At 41.8% G+C, this 9,412-nt stretch overlaps 2 protein-coding genes across 2 annotated transcripts; one reads left to right on the plus strand and one right to left on the minus strand.

Annotated features, from left to right (window-relative positions):
* Window positions 1–566: 566 nt before the first annotated feature.
* On the minus strand, window positions 567–2,941 carry FOMMEDRAFT_145732 (uncharacterized protein; the record flags this gene model as incomplete). Its single annotated transcript, XM_007264848.1, has 4 exons — window positions 567–617; window positions 747–2,018; window positions 2,098–2,353; window positions 2,409–2,941. 4 exons carry the CDS (start codon window positions 2,939–2,941, stop codon window positions 567–569), a joined length of 2,112 nt encoding a protein of 703 aa, XP_007264910.1.
* A 2,249-nt stretch (window positions 2,942–5,190) lies between these two features.
* FOMMEDRAFT_105378 (terpenoid synthase) lies at window positions 5,191–6,677 on the plus strand. The gene is made up of 5 exons (XM_007264849.1): window positions 5,191–5,471; window positions 5,527–5,565; window positions 5,624–5,798; window positions 5,853–6,135; window positions 6,188–6,677. Exons 1-5 carry the CDS (start codon window positions 5,300–5,302, stop codon window positions 6,596–6,598), a joined length of 1,080 nt encoding a protein of 359 aa, XP_007264911.1. The 5' UTR covers window positions 5,191–5,299; the 3' UTR covers window positions 6,599–6,677.
* The last annotated feature ends 2,735 nt before the right edge of the window (window positions 6,678–9,412 follow it).

Raw genomic sequence — 9,412 nt, forward strand, 5'->3', positions numbered from 1 at the left:
TTCTTTACTCTACAATTTACAGTACTTTAATTGATAAAGATTTGATTGAGTTACGAGCAAAAAAGTAAATTGTCATATGGTGTTGCAATACTTTTGACGCGCACTGTAAGTACAGGAGCAAGTATGAAGATAATCTCTAAGTGTCTACAAATAGCCCTTTATATACTTAACTAAAGTCACGTGTGTAACCTCAGAGGTTACAGTGACTCGGAGTTTCCAGAGTAAGTAAACTGAATAAAACCAAATCCAATTCAAAATGTTATATAAGAATACAACTTGTTCATTCTACACGACTTGTGCAAAAGAGAATAGGTTAGGCCTGACAGCATAAATCAATGTTTGGTACTTTTACAACTCGTGAAAAGAGAAAATGGTTAAGTGCGACGGCATAAAGTTAACGTTTAGTACCTTTACAACTTGTGGAAAGAAACTACGGTTAAGAGTGACAGTATAAACTTACGGCATCCTACTACTTTACAACGGGACCACTTTGTTAATTTTCGTTAATTAGATCAAGACGTCTGCCCATGCTTGAAGGCATCGTTTCTCTGCTTGTGGGATTATCCTTAGATTGTGAAGACGTCGAGCTCGAGGACAGACCCATGCTGTTCGTCATGCTACAAAAAACGAGTCATTAGTTAGAGCAACAACACATAATATCAATCAGGCAAAGGGAGAAACAACAGAAAGCCAAAACAGGGGTTGAGAGATCGATATAAAGAGAAAGTAAAAGTAAAACTACTCACCCTCAATCCAATAATCCTCTCCTCATCCATCAACAAGCCGTGATGATCATACGTATTCTTCGACACGTATTCTACACACGGCAGAGGGGAACTACACTCCTCGTTGAATAGTTGGCGAAGCTCGGTCTCTTCGGTTTCGTTGTACTTAGTTACGATACGGGCGCGCTGCCATGTTGTATCCTCTTCTGAGTTTGAACCTGGAGGTGAGTCCGAGTTAGGGGTTGGATTGGACGGGTCGGAAGAGGCGGAGGGCATGGGAGACGAGGACGATGTGAAGGAGGAATTAGGAGTGTAGTAGAGCGAGTCATCACCTATGGGTGATCCCAAGTTGACGTCGGACAATGGAGGTGGGGTTGAGGGTTCGCTCTCTGGGACAAGGCTCACACCCGATTCCTCCGAAAGGGGTTGATACGGCCCTGGCACATAAGTACCATCCTGAGTGAAGGAGTTAGTCCTAAGTTCAAGGCCAACTTCATCATCCATTCTGTACCCGAGCATTCCCCCAATTCCTGCTTCATCGCCAGTGCCAGCCTTCAATTTCTCAGCGGCCGCATAATACCCAGGCCTCTGCGCTGCATAAGCGTGACGAATAGCATATGGGTTGAAGTCCTTGACAACCAGGTGACCGTTGTCGTCAATACCGACATATTTTTGTCCCGCAGACGTCGTGATCCAATTTGATACATGCGTATCGTCCGCTTGCCAACGTGCATTCGAGCTCCACAGACTCCAAGGTATACTCGGTGCGCAAAGTTTCACTCCTCTGTCGGACTTTTTCATAGCGTCGGCCAGATTGGGACTGCGTTCGAAAATTTTGACGATGTCGAGCAAGAACTGACGGCGTAGAACGAGCGAGACGTTGTGCCGAAGCACACCCCATTGTCCCATCAGAACATCGTGTGGCTCGTTGTTGAATTCACGATAGTATATTTGCAGGAGTACAATTGCCTGGTTCGGGTCCGGTAATACAGGTGAGCGTCGTTTTCTCCTTGTATGCTCTGTATTTGCTGATCTAACTTCTGCAGCGCGCGGATGCGTTGCGCCCTTCGGATTAGGTTCCGAACGACATTGAATCGCACCAAGTTTGACTAGAGGTTGCATGGCGGGAAGTTCGAGGATAAGCAACCGTTCGAGTCCTATCGGCGAATAATAGGTTTGTGAAACATCTGGCAGACGAGCGACCTCAAGCGTATGGTTATGATTTGGGAGAAGAATGAGTTCCGGGGATAGGAAGACGAAACCATTCCAAGTCAACGGAGGTGCAGTCTCGGCCTAGCATACCACAAAACCATTACCAGGGTCAGCAGTATTTTGGGAAAACAAGCGCATAGTTGAAGAGGACAGTACGTACTGCAACTTTTCTGCCTTCCCACCAATTGAAGAGAAGCAGTTTATCCTGGGGCTGTGCAAATCGTCTATTCACGGTTCGGGACCAGGTCAAGAGCAAGAGAAGGCGCGGGCCGACGATCTCCATCATGATCGACAGTTTGCCTTCATGTCCGTGAACCGGATCAACGAAAATATCTGGGTGCTTTGCAAGAGGATGCGGTGCGCCCGTAGACAGTTCCCGGAACGAGAGCACGATAGAACCCTGTTCCCCATTGCGACTGAAAATAACATTGAAATTTTGAGGTATTTTAAAGATATTGCGAGTAAACTCACGCCGGGTTGATTCCTACAACAGCAACAAGGTCGAACTCATCGAGTCCGAAGCCAATATCCACGATGTTCGTCTCAAGCCGTATCTCCGGCCATGATTCCTCACGAACCGCTGGACCAGTTGTACAAGTTGAGAGATCAAAGAATCGTAACGTTTTAGTATCACGAGAAACTATTGAGTTCTTGCAGTCTCCGAGGAGATAGACGCCGCCAGACAAATCGTAAATGTGTGATGTTCGGTGCGGGATCTTGATAGTGACTTTGTGTAACGGGTCTAGCTCTCGCCACGCGCGCTCTCGACGCTCGAGCTCATTCAGCTTACGCCGCATATTGAGCGTCGGATCCGTGTCAATCATCGCGTATGTCTGCAATGCATAAGAGAGTTGGAGCTCGGGGAAGCTCTGGTAGGCCTCGCGGAGGAAGCGGCTCAGACTTGAAACGACGAGGAGATCTTTCCAGTCGAGGAACGAGAGGATACGAGCGACCGCTTCGACAGGTAACTCTTCAAACCTCATGAGTGTATTCGCTGGTGACATGGGCGTGCAAGATGGTGGACAGAATGAAAAAGATGAGATGGTGAATCGGAGAAGAAATTGGTGGTTTCAAAGGTGGATGGTTCCGATGAACATGGCCATACAAGTGGCCTGCACGTGATTTAAACTCCCGCACACAAGTGACCTATGCGGTAATGCTTGCTTTAGCCTTTGACTGGTGCTTAAGCGGAGCCACTGTCTGAAGAAGAGGGAGCAGCAGGTCGGAAAGTTGATATAAACCTTGATGACTCTCCGATAACTTTGAGTAGCGGCTTGACTGTTGCCTAATATCCAGAGCTGCTTGTGTACAGTATGCATTTACAAATGTTTAGCAGGTAGATTTGTAGCATGCCAGTGTCCAGATTTGTATATATGCACAATCAAGCAAGCATTAGCGCTCGCGAGACGCACCGAAGGTCTGTTCTTTCCCGCCATCAGTAAATCAGCGTCTGTGGAGACGCGTGGATCGTCGAATGAATTATCGGATTAGTCGCAGCTTGTAGTATGGTACGTTGGCTGACCACTGAGTCACTGACTACAGTGGCTAGAACCGCTAGGTATTGATTTAATGCTGAGAATGGCAAAACCGGTAAAGACCATCATCACACATAACTCATGACTCATAACTTGGTATATGAGGCAGGAAGGTGTCCTGCGTAACAAAGAAAGCCAAGGCTGAGCAAGCAGTGCAGTTGGATCGAGTCGAAGATACCGAAAGAGGCTTGGAACCCAAAATGATTTGTATGTATCAACACGTATTTGTCCAATTTCACCAATTACTCCACCAAGCGTTGACTCTCGTAATAATAATATTATTAAGAGGAATCTGCATATTACTCTTCAAATTGCCTGTCAAGCAAACTGTGTTTGGCTACCATTGCTGTTTCCTATTAATCAAGTTTGCATTTAAATAACAGTAGTCTATAACAATTTTGTAAGCCCTTGATTATACATTCATGTAAATGTATGTGGAAAAGTAGTGTTAAGGAAGACGTAACTTTCTCCTTGAGGCAAATACAATTATCCTACTGTACAGGTGTAAGTGCTCTTAGCAAATCTTACATATCTGGCAGTAAGCAAGACTACATGCACTTTGAAATAAAACCAGAATAATAAAAGCTTACTGATTTATATCCCTTGTTCTAGCACGGATTTGGCTACAATATCTGGGAAAATGTTATGATTTACTTACACAGCAGACATATTAGAATATAATACACAGACATATTTGTATCATATTCTAAATCATATTCTTATTTACCAATCAGAACCCTGCTACAGAATATGGTGAAGCATATAATACAAATATATTTGATTACTATATTCTAATATGCCTGCTGTGTTATGTCAATATTTTGCAAAAGTCATTTTCGGTTAGCAGCACTGCGTGGGTTCTTTGTGATTACATCATCGAATGTGTCATCCGGTAGTCGAGTTGAATCAGTTGATGCGTTGGCTTCGGACGCACCTCCAGGTCCTCCACCTCATGTCACTACAGCACTAGGAAACTCCTGTTCTCAAGTTCTTAAATCTGCCAACAAAATTTCTCAAGTACTATGTGTGAGAAATGTACACGCTAGCATTGGTCATGTATTCACTTTATGACTGCAAATTCTGTTGTCTGTAACGTTCTTCCATCTCTCGTTGATAAAATCTGAGCCTACAATTTATTCAGTTGCCCCTAGATAACATTCTCTTGGCTCCCAGCTTACCCCGTCTTTCAAATGTTATTCATTGACACTTTGACTTTATTGCGACGTTGTGAACGTCGCACTCTGTATGTCTGTGTGGAGCGGCAGCTGCATTTCTCGCATGCACATTCTTTGTGCTAGGTCAGACCGGATTCACTCTCAACTACATTCAGGTCAGGTTTCAGGTCAGGTCAGGTCGTGAGTCAGCTGAAAATTTCTGTGATTCGATCTGTCAATCACTGGCCCAGCCCAAGATAAATAGAGTACTATAAACACAGCAGAGAAACAATTTGTCTTCATTGGCGGACGCCACTGCGCGAAGGCTCAAACATCATGATCTTTGGAAGGAGCGCAAGGAGTAAGATTAACTCCGCCGCAGCCACTGCAATTACCATGTTAGTTCCTATACTATATCCGCTTGTAAGCTCTCTGATTGTCACCGAAAATAAACTCTCAGGTTATTTTTGCTGTTTCATGAACTGCAATGTAGGTAACCTCAATACTTATTTATTAGTAGTATTCTGTTCTCGTCAAGTAAATTCTCACAGATTTTTCAAATAGATGCAACACTATGTCTAGAGCCAGGATGAATGGGGTATCACAAATAGAGAAACCAACAGTATAAAGCCTCGCTTTTGCATGGTACAAAGCAGAACTCAGATCCTCAACCATGGCCAACTCAGCTAAAATGCTTCATCTTCCCGACATGGTGGCCAATTGGCCCTGGAAACGGTCCATTAACCCGTACTACGACGTGGTGAAGGCAGAGTCGAGCGCCTGGTTTCGCAGCTTCAAAGCATTCTCTGAGCAATCCCAGCACGCATTTGACAAGTGCGACTTTGGTGCGTACAACGTTCGATATTGATATCCATGCTACTTAAAAATGTTAAAAAATAGCACGTCTTGCTGCCCTTGCATATCCACTGGTTTGTAGAGGTAAATAGACGTTTTCTACGGCCACAGCACACGATTGATGCTAACAACATGGGCATAGAACATCTTCGGACTGGCTGCGACTTGATGAATCTGTTCTTTGTCATTGACGAGTACACCGACGTAGAACCGGCGCCTGTGGTTCGCGAAATGGTAGACACCGTCATTGATGCACTTAACAATCCCCACAAGCCGCGCCCAGAGGGTGAAGTCATCCTAGGCGAGGTTGCAAGACAGTCAGTTCATTCAACCTACATTGTATGTTGATTTTGCTAACCTCGTTTCATTAGATTCTGGGAGCTAGCAATCAAAACCGCGACTCCACTGGCCCAACGTCATATGATCGAGACTTTCGTTGCGTATCTTGACTCTGTGGTCGAGCAAGCAAGAGATCGCGATAATGAGACACTCCCCTCCGTTCGGTCCTATATTGAGAACCGTCGCGAGAACGTTGGAACTAAAGGTTGTTTTGCGATATTCGAACTGGGATGCGAAATCCCAGACGAGGTGCTCTACCATCCGGCTGTGACCGAGTTGATCAATCTCGCTTCAGAGATGGTCATGTGTGGTAATGTGCACATTTTAATGCTTTAATCTCTGAGCAAATTGTGACATCAGTTGCTAGGATATGGATTCATACAACAGGGAGCAGGCGACTGGCGATGACCGTCACAATATTCTTACGGTTATAATGAACGAGTTCGGCATTGGTTTAGAAGAGGCTCAGACATGGGTTGTCAAGCTTCACGCAGACCTAGAGAAGCAATTCCTCGAAGGAATGATGCACATCCCATCCTGGAATCCTGACGTCGATAAACAAATCCAACTGTATTTGGATGGAGTCGGGCACTTTATTAGAGCAAGTGACTGCTGGCACTTTGAAGCTGGTCGTTACTTTGGGGACAAAGGTCTCGAAATTCAGAAGTCGCGCAGGGTCCCTCTTCTGCCGAAGATTATCCCCCCACGCAACGACGAAACTCTCCGAAGGGAGAACATTGTTGTCGCCCTCATCGAAACACTGGAAACCAATGCTTAATCAGAATGTCGGGCGAGCTATCTGAAACGTAGTTAGCATTTCCCTCTTGAAAGGCATATAATATGATAAGACGATTGTACACAGTATAGAACCTTTGGCTGAAATGATATACCTTTCTTGGACGCCATACTTTGTAAACGAGGCAGAAAGGTACCTTACACAACAAGGAAAGCTGAGAGGTGCACTTTGATTAGTTGAAGACATCGAAACAGGTTTGCAACTCAAACTGGTCTGTGCATGTTGACACCTATTTGCCCCTTTTTACGAATCACTTTAGCATGCATTTGCACTCATAATGAAAATACTAATAAAAATGTCTCTAGATAGACATTTCCCTTTCCATTCAGATTCTCTATAAAGTATTTTGCAACTTTTACAGCTTTTCCCTATTAGCCCCGTTTGTGCTTTGTAACAAAAGCACTCAAACCTATTGCAATTTTGCAAGTCCCTCGAAAAGTATATATGATTACATATTTACATAAATGTTTGCCTAACAGTGGCACTAGGGTCTAGGAAGACGTGACTTTCTCCTTGAGGTATGTCTGCTATTATGCTGTCTACATTGCAAAAAAGGCTAAATACATGTATGAACTTGTAGACAGTATAATGTAGTACAAGATTTGTAATGTCTCTGTCAAACAATTATTAGTATTGTTTAATAATACATTGAAAATACAAGACTTGCCAGTTAATGTCAGTGATATACAAGTATAATTGTGTCATGTCAACTAAACACAGCTGTTGTTAGTGCATTATAATACATATAAATGTATTAGATATGTGAAACATAGTTTCAATCAGTGTATCATATGAATTACATTCTAAACAATAAATGCAGTACCTTACACTTGAGGAATAATACTGTTTGTCTCATATAAATTCACTACATGGATTATTATTGTATTACAATACTATGGCACTTATGATATACACATTGTAATTCAAAGAAGGAATACAGAGACTTATACTTAAGTAGTAATAATAATTTATAGAATGCAATTCGAATAAAAGGAAAACAAGTCAAGTCAGCTATACAAAAAGTCTGAGTAGAGTCTGTACTTAAAGCTTAATCATGTCTGTATAAGGTTCTTCTAGGTAATCTGTGATTGTGCCAGTCCTTATCTAACATATGCTATGAATGCAACTCTCTAATACAAGATACTTCCCTATTAATGTAGCCTTACTGCTAGTGCCAAACTTTTGCAACAGATGTCCTAAAGGCTGAACATGTAAGGAATTAGTAAAGAATTTGTAGCCTTAATTTAATATTGTATTATACTATTATAATAGAACTAACTGTATTTATAATGTATATTTTATAATGGATACAATGTATCTATAACCAAATATTCAATGTGTATAAATTATTTGAGTACACACTCTTCCTTCACCCTTTGCTTATGTAATCGAAGCTGAGGATCAAGAGCATATAATGATACACTTGTCCTTGTCACTTCCTTATCTCCTACCTCTATCATCTCCCCCAACCCTTTGCCCCTAACACTATGTAGTTGCTTTTGTTCTCTCTAGCCTAGTTGTCTGCTTACAAGTGTTCTCCAGCAGGTACTCTGCCTGTAACAATACAGACAATAAACATTACTGCCCTTGTCTCTCTAATCTACTATTACAATGCCTATACTGAACCTCAGGTTCTATAACAATGTCACCCAGCTGATTATACTGTCATCACAAAAAAGTTGCAACAAATGTATTTAATAATAGCAAAAGTAATCTAATAAAATGATTTCATAAGTATTACATTCTAAAATAATACTTGTATTTTACTTGTAATGTAATTATAATGATTGTATATAAATGTAAGAAATATACAAAGTTTCTATTAAACTAAAAACATGTTTTAGAGTAAGTAAGCTTACTAATAGTATTATTACAACATTACATGTGAGATACAAGTACTTAACTCCTATTATAATATGCTAAAATTTGTTACAGTTCTCTACTCTTACACCCTCAGTTCTGAGGGTTCTGTACCCTTCTGTACTAGAACTCAGGACTTCTGTCCCTCAGAAGTACTGTCTATAGACTATATACAGACTGCCTCTCACTACTACCCCTTCTTACTTTATCATTCTGTTCCTTTGACCACCCCTTCATTCTTTGTTCATTCTATAGTCTCTTACCCTTTGTCTATCCCTTCATTCTTTATACCTTTATCTTTAATCTTCCTTCTTTTCATTTCTTTACAGCTCATCATTCTTAGTAGCTTACTATTCCCTAAGTACTCTTGTGTAGTTTAGTATATATAAGTGTATAAGATTAGACTAGTTCTATAGTCTTAATCTTATCTACTCTAAATAGTTCTGTACTCTTAGACTCACTCTATATACTCTACTCTTGTCTCACTCTCTCTCTATGTCTGTTCTGCAAGTTCTGACTACATTCTAGTACTTGTATTCTGTATCTCTGTTGTGTAGGATAGTTGTAGCCTGGGTCCCCTTACTGAGCCTTCAGGTCCCCTCTACACTATTACTAACATCAGATCAAGACTCCCTATTACTACCCTACAACTCTCCTACATTTTGGGCATTAGTACTTACTGTTGTGTCAATCTCTTTTCTTTGTCCTAACCCTTTTACATTTTTAAATTTTAAACTTTCTAAACCCTTTTAAACTTTTGCCACCCCCCCCTCTCCTGTATTCTAAGATCTCAGAATGTTCAGAATGCTACCCAGCCCTGTTTACTACTCAGTAGTTTGTCTACAGTATCAAGTAGAGATAGTCTTAGCTAAGTTCACAGTTGAGAACATAGGTCTGTCCTTGTGAAAGAGAGAGGTTATAGGGAATGTTAAGTAT

The sequence above is a fragment of the Fomitiporia mediterranea genome (assembly GCF_000271605.1).
Source record: "Fomitiporia mediterranea MF3/22 unplaced genomic scaffold FOMMEscaffold_4, whole genome shotgun sequence".
In the NCBI taxonomy this organism is placed as follows: Eukaryota; Fungi; Basidiomycota; class Agaricomycetes; order Hymenochaetales; family Hymenochaetaceae; genus Fomitiporia; species Fomitiporia mediterranea.